The sequence below is a fragment of the Aythya ferina genome, assembly GCF_964211825.1.
Source record: "Aythya ferina genome assembly, chromosome: 8".
Lineage (NCBI taxonomy): Eukaryota > Metazoa > Chordata > Aves > Anseriformes > Anatidae > Aythya > Aythya ferina.
The window spans coordinates 2,597,654-2,613,763 of record NC_140304.1 but is presented as its reverse complement, the minus strand read 5'-3'; the positions used below and the strand labels follow the sequence as shown (position 1 = coordinate 2,613,763).

Genomic DNA, 16,110 nt, shown 5'->3' with positions numbered 1-16,110 from the left:
AAAACAACCTGTAAACCTGTGTTTATACACTAGCCCAAAGAATCTACGTACAAGCACTAAGAATGCACTTCGTGGTTCTGAAAGTATGGTGGGTGTATCCAGCTTTATATTTAGCCTGACTTCAGTCTGTTTCAATTTGAGTACTGATTAGGAGACTGTTGTTTTTCTTGAGTCAGCTCTTTTTTTCCCCGCAATTTCAGATGAAGTGCTATCATCTAGCATTGGACTTTCTGTTGGCCACAGTTGAGTTATTTCAGACAAGATTGGTTTATCTGGTCATTTAGGATGTTCTGTACTCTATAATATTTCTGATCTTCAAGGCTCTGCACATTGAGCTGGATAAAACTTATATAGTTCTCTCAAATATGTGATAACATCTTAAATAACTGTCCAGGGGGAAAAAAAAAGTTCAATTTTAAACTGACTAGTACCACTGACATTAGTAGGATAACTTTATCAACAGAAAGCTAAAGAGATTCACTGTCCTCTGCAGAACTGTCCTTGGTGAGTAGTACATTTGGAAGTTAGCAAGGTGTTGGTATTGAGTTATAAAGCCATTGATGGATCTTAGGTTCTCTTTGAATTGTTGTTTAAGGTGAGGAGGAACTTTTTATAAAGCACGTAACTTTTGAAGTAAAAATAATTGGTTTTGGTGTGATGCTTGACATTTCCTCTTAGTATGTGCTTTATTTTCCTGTAACAGACCTGTAACAGACTGTTTGTGGTTGTGTTTTTTCATGGGAGTAAGACAAGCATGGTAAATTGAGAGCTACTGAATATGTTTTTGACTTCTCCCATATGCAAACAAATGCTTTTTCAAAAGGAAGGGTTCCTTAGAAGTTGCCAAAGCTTCGTGCTTTTTGTATAGAAGTTTCCCATTGTTTTTCTTGATCTGACCATTCACATGTACACCTGTAAATTTCAGCTATGCTTTCACAGAGGTGGAGCTTAGCCATCCACTAATGCTGATAGACAGTTGTGGTAGAAGTGATGCTCTGTTGTATAAGCAGAGAATACCTAATGTTCTCTGCTTATATTCAGAATCAGATCTTCTTAGCCCTTTAACTTTCGGGGCTCATTTCTGGTATGGCTCATCTGCCTTCCCTTTCCAGCCCCTCAATGTGTTGTGTGGACGGATTCTTCTGCTGCCAATTATGTACCAAATACTGTGTTGCTTCTTCTAATGGTACTTCGTTTCACCATCCGTCATCTTACCTCCTGTCCACATATAACCATTTATTTTTCTTTCCACTCCTTTTATGCTGTGAATAAAGTTCTGCTTTCTATGATTACTGCAGGACATAACAGTACATGGGTACCTGCTGTTAAGAACCACCAGTCCTGCAGATAAACATGATGGTTTTCTTTTCAGTTCTCTTTTTAGGTATAAATTACATAGCAAAAAGGCAACTACATTTCTCCCCCCAGCTGTGCTTAGGTATTTATATTCAAATATAAATCTTTTTGAAGGAGGGCAGCAATCATTTTAGAGACATTCTTTTCAAAAACACGATAAATGAGAAGAGAACATGTCAGTGTTGTACTAGGGCAGCTGTGCTTATATTTGTAATTATGGTGGACCATTTCTTTATGAAAAGTTTTACTAACTGTATGACTGCTGCCATGCACCCATCAATCCGTCGCACACGGGCTGAAACTATAATTTGTAGCTGTACTTTTACTTTCCAGCAAGAAGTATTTGTTAGCAAAACAAGCTGGCCTCTGAAAGTATTGTAGTAACTACAGTTTGTTTGCCATGTGGTGATAAGGTTGCATGTTTTTGGAGTTCTGGGCTGAGTTTGTTGCAACTCAGCGGGGCACACTTGTCAAAATACAATCTATTTTGAAGAGGAGGAGGGGAGATGAGCAATTAATTGTAATATAAGGTTACAAATTTTTGATCTTGTAGTGTGGAGGAAATCAATCAGAAGAATATACCCAGTGGATGTCAATGTCAAACAGAGGAATATCTCGTGTATTGTTGATGCTAGCTCACAACGTCCTGTATAGAGAAGTGTCTGATACAGTGAGCTTCTTAAACTGGGGTAAGAGAATAGACAGGGAGGAGAGCTCTTCCTTCTTGGGATTAACCTTTCTATGTTCCAGTTCAAATACGCATTTCTGAAAGACACATCAGCCGCATGGCAACTGTGCTTTGTGAATAATTTTTTTACATAATTTACATGAATTTCAGATGAATTGGAAGAATCTGTGATACTACTGAGTGTGTGACTATTTTTTGAGATTAAGTGATTTAAAATTGTTTAAAAAAAATTTGAATAACTGGATCCTGAACAACTACAGTAACTAAAGCACTGACTGTAAAGAATTGCCAGCTGGAGGTATAAATCAACAGATTACAGCACATATACAGAGAAGTGTATAGAAGCAGTGACTGTTTGGATAAGCCATAGTCCTGCTGCTCAGCCACTGCTTTCACAACATTGTGACAGTCCTGGAAAAAGAATGTTTAAGAATAGCTCTAAAGAGCAAAGTTTTGGCTCTGGGACTCCTCAGTGTTAAGGAAAATAAAAGAATAGAAGTGCCTAGTTTGGGGTTTTGTGGATACCAGTACTGTATGTGGTTCAGAAGTAGAGAGTGACTTGCAAAAAGTAGAAAGCAGTAGATTTTCTGCTGTGGTAGAAAGTAGATTTTTCTGTGTGATAGGTAAAATGCAGCAAGTGGAAATGGTGAAAGCAAATGGCCAACAGCATTAGCTCTGCAGGGGCGTTCTGAACAAATATGAATGAGTGAAGATTTTATTTAATTCCAGAGATGATATTTTATCTTTTCCTGAGATTTAATTAGTGAAGATTCCCTCCTGTTCTTGTGTGAACTGCAGGTCATTATGCAGTTAGTCATAGAAGTTTGCACTTGTTTCCACTGGTGTTTGAATGAGTCATGTCCATAGTGTTGTGAAGCTGTAGACTGTGGAATGTAGTAGGAGTGTGTGTGTGTGAAGCAGAAGCTGCTCAAGGATAAAATCACTGGGTCTTTTACCCTAGTTTACAGAACAAATAACATCAGTCTGCAGTGTGTATGCTTAAACACAGTATGTTTAGCATGTTCAAACTTGCACCTTCATTCTTAAATAGTTGTGTATTGTTTAAATCTACATAGGTGAAAAGATTTCAGAGACGAAGGAGACATTTGATCCCATTTGATCTCTATAGCATTTTTGTCTACCTAAGCAGCCATGCAACAGCTTGGTACTTTTTTCAGTTTCTCAGGCTCCCTTTGAGCCTGCATTGTCTTCACACTGATTTGTCAGGCATCGGCCTTGGCGCTGTTGAGATTGTTCTTTTCAGCCTCACTTTTTCAACACAGTAGAAAGGAGATGCTTTTGAAAATGTTCCCAGCAAAGGTCACTTTACAGTAAAGAAACATATGAAGTATTGGCAATGCATCCTAATGTTTTTCCTCACAAATAGATTCATAAAAGCGTGGAGTAGCACAGAGCTGCTTCACGGCAATTCAGCAGTTTTCATAAATGTAAAAATTATCTATCTGATCTTTGAATGATGGGGAGGATTTGGACATCTCTGATAATACTGTTGCGTCTACACTTAAATTTTGTTAAAGTTAGCACGGTTTCTTTATAAGTGTGGCTGTGAGGATGGCAAAGGCCTGGAGAAAGCAGATGATTAATATGGCTTAATCTTTCCAGGTCTGTTGTTGCAGGGTTCTTCACAGCAGCAATGAGGACAGGAGGTCATGTACAATTGTTGTAGAAGGATGGAGGTTTTCTTAGAATCAGCAGCTAAGTATTAAAGGATATATCTATGTAAAGATTCTTTATTGAAGCAGTGCTGGAGAACTATTGAATAAACCTCAGAGTACAGAAAAAGAAAGGCTGAATGTTTTTGAGTTACTGAAATCATTGCTATTCTGCAGCCACTGGACTGACTAATTTCTGTTGGGGTTGGACTCTTTTCAGCTGTAGTATTAATTGCAAGTACATGTACATTATAATTTTATCAAATATATTTCTAAGTGACTAGTTATTCAGACTTAAACATTTTCCTTAGCAGATTCTCTTGCTCAGTTGTTCATTGTCTTTAATCAATGCATATTTTGAAGCTGGCAGTATGGCAGTATTAGTTTGTCATATCAGACGTACGATATGAGTAGTTTACAAGGATTTTTTCCTTCCTTTTAACTGATGACGACTGATGTTGACAACTTCAAAAGGTATTTTTAAAAATTCTTCCTACGCATTTGGCTGCCAGGTGTGTTGGGAAGTGGAAGAATATCATCCAATAACATCTGAATTCCATCCCCTTGGAGCGAGAGATTGAAGGGTTATATTCCTGCAAGATCAGCCAAAAGAGAGAAAAGTGTTTACAGGTGTAACAAGGGAGCTCAAGAAAGAATTTATTTTTGGCCAGGGCATCCTTAGAATGGTGGAGGCTAAGATTTTGACGATTGGTTTCTTGTACAGGTGAACTGTTATTGGAGGAGTTTTTATTCTGCTAGTTTCTACACAGACCTTTTGCACATTATGTGTATCATCAGGCTTTTTTTTTTTTCCTTTCTTTTTTTTTTTTTTTTTATTCTGTAGCCATACACAGACTGCAAAACAAAACAAACAAACAAAAAAAAAGAGTGAGTCTTTGTTCCTTGCCTCTTAAAATGAGGTGTTGTTGGTGTGAATACCCAATATCCCTTTCTTACATTCTTTTTCTCTGACAGACTGAGTATAAAAAGAGCATGAAGTCAGTGCTGTGTCATACTGCAACCCAATGCCATACTTTGAGATGCTCTGAAAACACCTGTGTCTTCCAGATGACATCTTTCTGTATTATATGGGATCAGCTTTTTGTCTAACTGGAAGCAGGGCCTGTCTGATTATTAGGAAGCCAAAATGTGCAATAAAACCTAACCTATGAACCCAGGGTTTACACAGTGATGGTTGACTTATGTACTGACTCTGCTTTATACATATTGTAGGTAAACATACAAATGAATGAAGATGTAAAGTCAAGCTCATTATGAAGATTGATATTAGCATTTCTTGAAATCCAACAAAATCTGATGAAAAATGCAAAGCTCAGTCTTGTTGCAAGAAACCTTCCATCATGTTGATTTTGAGAAGTATCAGAGCCTGCAAGTACCTTTTATTTGGTCTGGTAGTTATCTGAAAGTGTATTGTATTTTTTTGTATCATCCAATACAAAAAACAAACAAACAAACAGACAAACAAAAAAAAAAACGAGGCTGTGGCTTCACCCTTCTTATTAAGATGCCTTACAAGAAAAAAGGAAAAGGCCTGTGTTTTGACCCTTTTTTTTCTGAAGGGTCTTGACATTATAGATTTCTTTTGCTGGGAGCATGTGGCATAAAGGAGTACATTATCATTGCTAACAGAGAACTGAGATTCGGGAGGTAGTTTTGCAATCACTTCCTAGTTATTTTGGCAAACTGCTTAATATGGCCATATTATGGTGAAATTGAATGATAGGAAAATGTAGTAATTAATCTTTACTACTAGTTATTGCAGAAATTTACCATTCCTTGAAAATAAACTAAAATATTTGCACAAAGATGAAAAGTTAGACACCAAGGTAAGGTGGGAGAGAGAGGGGAAGATCTGTTAGGAGAAAGGTGAGGAGAGCTCCAACATGAATATCCTATAATATAAACCTGAGCTGGTCATGAATTGCAGGGTTTGCTACATTTTGCTGTATAGCAGCTTACCAGATTAAGCGTTCTAGTACTTGTGAAGAAATTTGCTACAGCATCCATTTGCTAAGACCAATTTTTTCAAGGCACTTCTGTTGTGTGAAAGGTGAGTACAGTGAAGGAAATGTAGGCTTCTCTCTCTTTCTCTTGTTTTCTATGTTTTACATGGCAGTAGATAGACTGTTTTGTCTTAAAGTGTTTCTGCCTCTGTAATTTATTTTACTTTGGCTTCATCTGTCATAAAAATCCATTGTCTTGTATCTGAAAATGGGAACAGTAGAGTCCATAGCAAGGCTAGTCTGCAGGAGTAGTTTGTTAATGCAGACCGTGAAACATTCTCACTGCTGAAGTGAGCAAGTAAACTAGTTGTTAGTCTCAGGTTCATTCTTTAGAAGTTTGTTGCATATACAGTGCTGTTAGATCCTTTTTCTGAAAGATTCCACAGCCTACTGATGAGCAAAATTGCAAGGTTTTTCAGAAGTGTTCATTATTTGCACAACTTTCCACGATCATTTGAGAAGAGTTTATGGACTTTGCTGACCTGGTTAAGAATGGCATTTTTTTTCCAGCCAAATTGCAAACTGCTGTAAAAGAAAATACTTCAATTGTTAGCAGCTTCCTTTTTCTTTTTGCTCTATACTTCACTCCTGTTTTCTCTGGTATGTTTTTACATATTTTCTGTGCATATGGTTACCACAATGCCCCTTCTTTATACATGGTCTAGGAAAATGTTTCAAATGGACCAAATTCTATTTCCACTGGGATTGGCAGCATTGTTGTTACTTTTCTGAAACTAAACTGGGAATGGAATTTGACCCTTGATAAATACTGGGATAATGTGAAACTGCAACCCGTGCTCCAACATGGACAGCTGAGCACCATCATATTGCAAGACTTCTTAGAGGCAGGGCTGAGAAGCAGGAAAGTTCTGTTCTGTAATGTTCTGCATTAAAAGCCACGAGGGAGCCAAACTTAAAACTGAGTATAAAACAATAACAGTGTCAAGTGATACACAATTACATTTCAGATAACACAGTAAATTTAGAGACAGTATTCTGAGTTGGCTGATTCCAGTGTAACCCATGTCTACATATCTGAAGCTTATTAATAAGTTTCCAATATTATATCATCAGAACTTTCACTGAACAGGGTTCTCTTTCTAAAATTATAGGGCCTATGTTGTCTGTGTGGCAAACTTGATTGACATAACAAGCTTTCTTCTGTTAGCAATGCTATCATTAGAAGTAACTTAAATGGGAAAACAATACAAGTAAAGAAATAAATTTGAAAGCTCGAGAGATTTCTCCCTTTACTTGATATGTTTTAGGTGGCATATAGCTATTATCAGCCATCTTTTGGAGTGTGTGGTTTTTTTTTGTTTGTTTTGTTTTTTGTTTTTGTTTTGTTTTGTTTTGTAAGATTGTTTTTACTTCGTTTAAAACTAGATAATGATCTTTATTTCCCAAATTAATTAATAGTAGTTCTTCAACTAGTACTGATTTTCTAGGAGGAATCAGTGGTTTATAAATTAGTTGAAAGTTTGAATAGGCCATCTAGATACACAGGCATTTTTTATCAAGGATTTTAACATGATCTAGTAGCCTATTGCTCATGTGAATATCTATTCAGGATGAGAAATACTTGAACTCACCTTTTTTTTTTTTCTGTTTTTGTGTCCTTTCTTCCTTCCTCTTGCCCTGTTTTCTTACAGAGATCAGAATATTCTGGATCCTGCTTTGGAGTATGTTAAGGTAAGGTACCAGTTCTTACCCTTCACATATTTCATTCAGTATATAACTAGCACTGCCAGAGTCTTTCCAGTTCTTTGTAGATAAATAGTGCTTCTGTATATCTTTTGTTAGAGATAAACTAATTATAAATGTCAGACTGTTTTCTGCATGCTTCAGTGGACATCATGTTTCAGGGGTAGACTGCATTTTGATACTGGGGCCTCTTTTCTGTTACATGGTGACTTTGATCTTTGTTAACAATTTAAAAGAGTTCATATTCTTGTTTATGCATTTCTTGGGAAGGAACATATCTGCAAAAATTATAAAAATGTCAGGTTTATGGTTTTAGCAATACATTTGCTAACACTATAGTTAAAAATTTTCCTTCTGATCCAAAAAGTAAGTGGAATCCTGGCAAAACTGTATATTCTGTTTTCCTTCTATACAAGATGAGACTACTTAAAATATATAGATACCTATTTTAGTAGTGTAAATCATAAACACTGTGGAGCATTCATAAATTTTATTCAAAAGTCAGTCCTTGTTTGGCAATATAGAAACTTTGAAAGAAACCTGAGGGATGTGATTCCGTACTGAGAGCCTCTTGTAGTGCTGCATGTCTGTAATTTCCATTGAATTAGCACCTTTTACCATGGTTAATTTAAGTGAATAGTATGTCTTAGAGAACGAAAATCTGGTTTACAAATCATGTCTCTCAGATATGGGATTATTTAATTTCTGGCCTTTTTTCTCTGTGGTTTAAAAGATTCTAATTTTCTATAAAGGATCTGAGAAGTACAGATTATCCTTGACTATAGGGTATTTCTGTAACTATTCCATATGGACATGTGAATTTCTCAGATGTGTATATTACTGCTTCAGGTTAGAGTTGAGGTGACAAAGAGACTAGAGAGCCAATAGCAACAAATTGAATAGGATATTCCAAAGTCAGCTGGGTTCTGCTGCTAGAATTCCCTGTGTGGGTGTTCATAGTTGAGGAGAATGGAGGGGTGCCCAGGTTAGAGTTGAGGCTGATAGAACAAGTAAACTAGGAGAAACAGTAAGGCAGTGTTGGGAAGGGACTGCCAAAGGAAAGTGCCAAGAATTAATTTGCCTGTGGGAGGGGTTGTCTGCCGGACCTTCAGCCTAGGGTTGGGGCGGAGGAAGGAGTTAAAGTTTGGAGGAAGAGAAGAGGAAGACCAGAACTGGAAGGCCCATGGAAAAGGGGATGTCAAAGGACTCAGGGGACTGCTGGTGAAATTCTGCTTTAAACATTGGTTAGTTCAGTGTTGCAAAGTCCCCTGGGAAGTCCTGGATGGACCTTGGACCTGGCCTGTTAACCTGTCTTGCCTGAGGCTCACTGGACTGTCACAGGACTTGTCAGTGTCATCACCCTCATCAGCGTGCTTCTGCCTTGGTACTCTGGGACTGGACCTTACTGGGGAGCTTGCCAAGGCATACCTAGTCCCCTTCAACTGCAAGACAGCTAGTTTTAAACTTTAAAATAATTTAAAAGAGGTAAGCAGAGCAACTTCAGATGCAAATCCTCATTGTTTCTGTAGTGATGCAAACATGCTACGTGACGTTGTGGGTCCCGTAAGAAAGGCAATACTTGTTCAGAACGTGCTCCTGCTGGGAGGTGTTCAACATCTCTTCAGAATTGGATTCTGCTGTAAATAGAATGGGCAGAATTAATTCAGCTACAAGAAATAACATGGTTATCTTCTGATTCAACATGCTCTGTTTCACAATGGAAAGAATATCATAGTGCTTATCACGGCAGTAGTGACTACATGCAGACACTGCTACAAAGGGCAAAGAGACTGATGGTAAACTCAGAAGCCAGTTGTATCAATTTTCTCTTTATGCAAACCTTTACCCTGCTAGAATCTGGTGACAAGAAGTAATAGGAATAGTTCCTTGCATTTAGATACTCTCTGGCTGGAGGAAAGGCAAAATAAATTATTTTTCCTTCTCTATTTTGTTCAAGATACAAGATAGAAAAGGCACGATTATAAAATTAATCCTCTGAAGATGTTCTTTTATAGGCTGCTCTCTATAGATGTGCTGTGGTTTCAAATACTTGAATCTAGAGTACAGCTCACAAATGGCAGTTTTCTGCATCTTGAATGTTGATGTATAAGTTCATTCAGTATACAAAGAGACCTAATTATGCAAAACCGAGTTCTAAGGAAAAAAATGTACTGATTTGCTGGAGTCTGAGTACTGAAGTGTCTGTATGACTTCAACCATTCCTTTGTCTTCACAGTGTTGCTGAAACCATGGTCACAGTTAAATGGCTCTTTCAAAACCCCTTTTATGGTAGAAGCAAAAACAGGCCAGACTGCTTTGAGTCAGGCTGCTAAGTCATGAAAGAGATTTACAGACACAAAGGCACGTTGTACATTCCGTGAGATTTTTACAAGTTTTATGAGCCAAATAATAGATCCATTGGTAGTCTCAGCAGGTTCTTCCCACACCGTGAGTCTACGCATCCACAGAACAGTCTCCTGCAAGGGAGAAAAGATCAAGTGCTGGCAGCTTTGAGTGTGTTGGAGAACTTCTTGAGAGTTGTTTTGATCAAATTCGTGTGAACTGAAGATAGCTTTCTGTCCCATTCCTATGCGCTGTAAATACTTTAGGATCTTCTAGACAGAAGCCTGCACTATAGTCATTAAAACTGTATCACAGCAGAAAGAAAGAAACAGATTTCTCTCTTCATTTTATGTAAGCCTTTTTAGTATTTTCCATGGAAAAGTGCTAATAAGTACAGAAATACTCATCAGAATATTACTAAGGCCTGAGATTTTGGAAATGTATTTTAATCCATTAGAAGAAGAATTACAGAATTTATGACTGATTGTCTGCTGAGCATGGTCATGAGGCAAGTTTATATTTAGATTCATATTTGAAAATCAACTGTCAGTGGTTTAAGGAAGTTACAGCTGCAGAAAAATGCCATTCCCTTGTGATGTTCTACTGAATGATACATGTTTCTCAGCACTATAGTGTTCATTTTTCCCTAGTTTTACTCCTTGATTTTTTTATAAAGCAAGCTGTCATAGATCATATTGCCATTTGTGACAGCTTTAGTGAACACAACTAAAAATAAAATGCTGGTGACATTCCAACGTGTTGGTTATATCTAGTTTTGCAAGATAGGACAGTACTCTGTGGGTTTAATTCAACTGCAGGGAACTTGGATCCCATGATGAGGTTTATTGATGCACAGTTTGTATTGCACAAATTCGTCGTATTGTTGATGTCAATCACACGTGGGGGCATTTGACCCTCATCATTCTAGTGGCTGTTCCAAGAAGATAACTTGGGAGGAGTACTGTCCAAAGGGAAGCTTGTATATTCATACATTTAGGAAGGTTTAGAAAAAAATCCTTGTCAGCATAACATGTATTTGCAGTTTGGGAAAGAGTTCTTCCTGATCACATTTGAGATTGCATTGCAAGAAGCCTTTTTTAGACATGGAAATATATTAAAGAAATCCCCACACTGGAAAACTTGCCAAGTACAGTGTATACCTGTTTATGAGCTGCTGTGTATCACTCTCCTGTAGAGACTTGTCTGTTGAGATGCGAGTTGTGACTTGTGAATGGAAAGTTTGTTGGGTTTCTGTGTTGTCTGACTGTTAGACATTAAGTATCTGAGCTTGGAGGATTGACTCACACTAAGGCACCAAATGTTCTTTTTGACCCCGTAAGTCTTTTTTTTTTTTTTTTTTTTTTCCCTTTTGCAACTGCAGTGTAGTGGCAACAGCATCACAGAAGGTAGAAGTATCGGGTGAGTATTTCAGCAAGGAGAAACGGAGTATGCCCATACAGTTAAGTTTGACTTTAGATGTTGCTTTGTCACTACGGGATTGGTATCAAATTTGAAGATCGTTGGCTTGACTTTGGCATTGGTCTCAATGATGTTTTACTAAGACATTTACATTTTTTCATGTTTCTCTACTTAGTAGGAGCTTATCCTTCACAAATATCACTCCACAGTAGTTACCTCTTGTACATAAATTGTGTAATTCAGAAAGTTTAGATACTGTTAGATCTAATCTAATGTTAAATACATAAATTTATCTAACTCACAGTGAAAAAAATCCTTAATTTTTGAGGCTTGCTGGCTTAACTGATAGTTATACGCTGCCCTCTGCTGGAAAAAAACACTGCACCTGTATTTTACTTGACATGGATACTAAAAATCAAAATTTTCATAATTTATTATAACTTTCATAGTAATAAAAACTCATTTTTTTTCTGCAGAGGCAAAGAATGAGGAAGAAAGATTTCCACCATCTATGCTTCCTCTTAAATCATAAAAGTTTTTGAGAAATTCTTTATGAGGGTGTCACTGACATTGTTATAACAGATGTTCTAATCTGTTCAGCAGCCCAGAAAACTTTCAAACAAGACTTAAGGATTTGTATATGTAATTGAAATTCAGCAGCTCTTAAGTAGTTAATTGCCCTAAAATCATTATGAGAATCTTGCTCCCATTTATTTGAAGTTAACGCAAACTTGTTTCATTTGATAGAGCAGTTATCTATAATTACACCCAAGCTTCAATACTTTCCAATGTTGAGATTTGTTTGACCCAACAGGCTACTGTCTGAAAAGACGGCCGAGTCAGCAAGTCCATAGTCTTTTGGGTACAAAGTGATGAATAAAATTTAAGATCATGTTTCCAGTAAATATGCAGGAACAGTGATTCTACAGCTGTGCAAGACAATGCTCTTCTCAGTCTGCTGTCCTAGTTCATGTTTCCCTAGTAGGGTGATTCCCAAGTTAGCCTGTTAATGTTAATGTTAATGTCTGGGGCTTTTTGTTCTTTCCCAACCCCCAATTCTTGAATGACCTGATTAGCTCTTAAGATCTGGGTTTTGTGGTGGTGGTGGTGTTTTTGTTTGTTTTAGCATACTGAGAGCTGAGATTGTATTTTATTTTTCCATTGTGAATGATAATCCTTATGAATTTAGTCAAGTGGATAGTAACTTTCTAATTATTCTGGCCTTTATTTTGAAGTCTTTTAGCAGTGGTTCTTACATTCTCTTTCCCTGATGCTGAAAGAGTTTAGGGTATTTTGCATGTGCAACAGCTTTTGTAGTGCCTAGTGTGCTTTGGTAAATCTAAAATATGTCTTCTTGCAGCATGCATTCTCTCTAATTGCATGCTAAAGATTAACCTTACATTTAGCCTCTCATTATAAATTTGACCCTGTTGATGTCTGTATTCTGGTACTTGAATGTTATCACTCATTAACTCTTAAATTATATCTGTTCTGGAGTCATCACAAGCTACTGAATGCACAGATATCACAATAAGCTTTGAGTAGAAAACTGTCTATAAAATTACACTACACTATTTTTTCTGGTGCCAGTAGACACTTAGTTGATCTTTTCAGTATCTTTGTTAGATCAATGACTGTTATCGAGCCATGTTCACAGATGAGAAATGTCAACTGGAAAAACCTGAATCTGACAGGTTGGGTAGAAATTTTGAGATGCAGAGAAAAGCCTAGCTTTCATAATATAAAAAAAATTATTTTGTCTCTAGAGATCTTGTGAAACTTGGATTTAAGTGAAAAAAACTTTTTCTCCAAAATATTAATGCCTGTGGCCTTCAAATGCTGACAGTTACAGATTGCTATTTATGTTATCCCCAAGTCAAAATGATAGTGTCAGTGAAAAGAAATAGTAGTAGGTGATGAAGATTATTTACATTTCAAAGAAAGGGGTAAAACTAGGTGCTTTTTGTTTTTTGTTTTTTTTTACTTTTAAGACATTGTCTAGTTCTTCTTGATTTGTGATTCATTTTCATTGGAAAAGGAGTTATCTGTCAGATATCGTGGTTGTTGAAGGGACGGATCATTTCTGGAAAAAACAGTGTTTTCCTGTGTAATCCCATACCCAGTCCTTTACACTGCAGTAGGCGCTGTATTCCCTTATTTGCTAAAAAAGAGTGTACCATTTCCCACAAAAGTGCTTCCTGTGGGGGAGAAAGAAAGGTGCTGAATCATACCTTCACTGTGCCTAATTTCTCCCACTTCAACTGTAGTGTACATTTTAAGTATTCTTGGTAAGAGCAACCCTGTGCATGATAAAAAGTGTTTGAAGATTTGAGAGGAGAACACGTTGAAGTAAATCCAGTTGTAAAGTGGATTTAGTTTTCTTTCCATTTTCAATTTCTGTACAAACGCTTGTGTCTATTGACACAAGAAGAAAAAGGTGTCTTGCTGTGTGTTGGCATCAGCTGGAATTCTTATAGCTTACACTAGTCTTTTATATATCTATGTTAATAGGTGTGTACATATATAAAAGGTATGAGTGCAGATAAAATTTAATCCTTTCCATGTGAGATATTTGAACTCTGCAGAACAGAAGAGAAACCTGACTGCAGTCTACCATCTTTAGTGTTGATCTGTTCTTAACTGTTACTGAGCTGTGTCCTTTGTGCAGAATACTTTTCATTTTGGGTTTTCAGTATTGTTCCACAGGAACTGTGCTTTGAGGATGATAGTTATTGATATGATTGGGTCCTTTTCATTGTCTTGTGGGTGGACTAATAGCAAAGGCTGATTGGCACATGAAAACGTTTATATTTAACTCCTTCATAGTGGCACCTGATTAAGTTGATTTTTAAACATATATAAATACATAAACCACAAGGGGGAGTGAGTATATAGCTTGTTGAAGTCAAATTATTAAAGAACGTTTCAGGTACTCTTCCAGACAAAGTGTATGGAGGTGAAGCTCCTAATCTCTTGGAGCTATGTTTATAGAAACTAATTAGGGTAAGACTGGTATATTGTGCATGTCTGTACAATCTTGCCTCTTTTTGAAATACTGTTTGGCTATAGGTTGGCCTGTAGAGAAGGCAGCAGAAGGAACATTAGAACTATATTTCAGTAGAGATACCATCTATTAATTTGTGTTCTCAAAGGAGTAGGATTTGCTGATTGAGGTTTTTTTTATGTCAAATACTATTAGAAACTAAGCACCTATGTGAATGAGAGAATATGTTATGTTGGCTATCTAGAATACACTGAGGGCCTCCTTGCCCTCAAATCTTTCCATTAGGAAAATGTTGAAAGGGAGCACATGAGCTGAGGTGAGCTTGCTGCTTTTGTTTCAATTTCATCAAAGTCTATTACGCAAAAATGCGTGAGGGAAACAGACCTTTCAAACTCATACATGCTGCTAAAGAGTTTGAAAAACTGAGCACCAGCAGAGCTCAAATGACTTGTGGATTTAATTTTTAAGTGTTACACAACCAAAACCCCTCCTTATATAAAAGGGAAGTATTCTTGGATATTTTAGAGTTTTCAATAGAAGGTTGATTTTGAGGTGCCTCCCTTCGGCAAAGTAATATATATATGTGTGTGTGTGTGTGTGTTTTTGAGTTACAGTTGAAATTGGAGTAAATCTCAGATAAACACTTTATTTTGATAGGATTGGAGAGATTTTCAGAAGAAATCTGCAGCTAGCGTTTTATATGCAAGAGAACTGTACTGTGTCAAGTAATGCTGAAGTTAGACTAGTGACAGCTATGTTGGCTAAAAAAAGAAGACAATATGAGCCAGAAGTTTGGAACTAATTCTAAAAGAAAAGTAAATTTACGCCTTTTCAAATTTATTTATTTTTATTCCAATACAAATAAATAAATTGAAAAAAATAACAGGTGAGGCATTACAAAATAGCTTCATGTTTGTATGCAAGTTGGCAGACAGTAGATGGAGCTCAAGCATATATAGACTAGTTTTTGATAAGATACATAAAACTGGCTGGTGGCCTCTTAATAGATGGCTGTAAGACAAACAATGCCTATTGTCAGATGTCTAAAAAGTTTACATGTTATTAATAAAAGATCAGTTTTTTCAAAGGTATTTGGATATCTTAAAGTGCACCTTAGGACCCTGTAGGAAGCTCTTCAGGAGGTTGGGCACCTATTTCTTGCAGATTCCAATCTGTATTTTTAGGTAAGTGGTATTTCCAAAGAGGTTTATTCATTCAACACTAAATACTAAATAGATGCAAACTCCATGTTCTTACTCTTCCTGTACAACAGCTACAGGCCTTACAGAACTGCCATAGAAGGAGGGAGTTTTGCTGACCTCTCCTGTACCACACCCTTGCAATGCAAACAAATGTAATTACAACTACAGTGCTATCTATTGCTTTATTATCAGGAGCTGCACCAACAGCCTGCAGGAGGTTAGAAGGACATGAAAGACTCAGTTCCAGTAAGAAATATCACAGGAATGGTACAACCTGAGCTGGGTGGTGGGACATTACGGTGCCTGTAGACAGTTGAGTTAAGGACAAATAAAAGTAAGCAGTGTTTTAGAACTGTGTTGCCATCCTTCTTCTCCCACATATTCTACAATTTAAAAAGTGTTCAGTTGTAAGCAGTTGGGCACTACCTGTATTTGGAGGCATCCCCCACAGAAGTTTGGTTAGGGATGCTAGGCCATGTCCTAATGACTAAGTACTAAGACTAAATGGTAGTGGGCATCGTGAAGATGCTGTTTTGTGTGGACAACTTGTTTGTCAGTTGTATCCTCTGTTTCCTTACTTTTTCGTACATCAAAAGAAGAAATAATTAGTTATATAGAGAAGTAATACATACTAAATGAAGAATATTCCAATCTTAGGATCTCCATGCTTTGATTTGTTTTTTCTCTTTAAAATTTT

General features: G+C 36.9%; 1 protein-coding gene across 6 annotated transcripts in view; it reads left to right on the top strand.

Annotated features, from left to right (window-relative positions):
• The window catches only part of BCAR3 (BCAR3 adaptor protein, NSP family member), a 97,681-nt gene that overhangs the window by 52,603 nt on the left and 28,968 nt on the right, over positions 1-16,110 (top strand). For all 6 annotated transcript variants that reach the window (XM_084528345.1, XM_084528347.1, XM_084528348.1 and 3 more), the window contains exon 3: positions 7,394-7,433. In XM_084528345.1, coding sequence (XP_084384471.1) covers positions 7,394-7,433 — 40 coding nt within the window. The remainder of the gene's footprint in view (positions 1-7,393; positions 7,434-16,110) is intronic.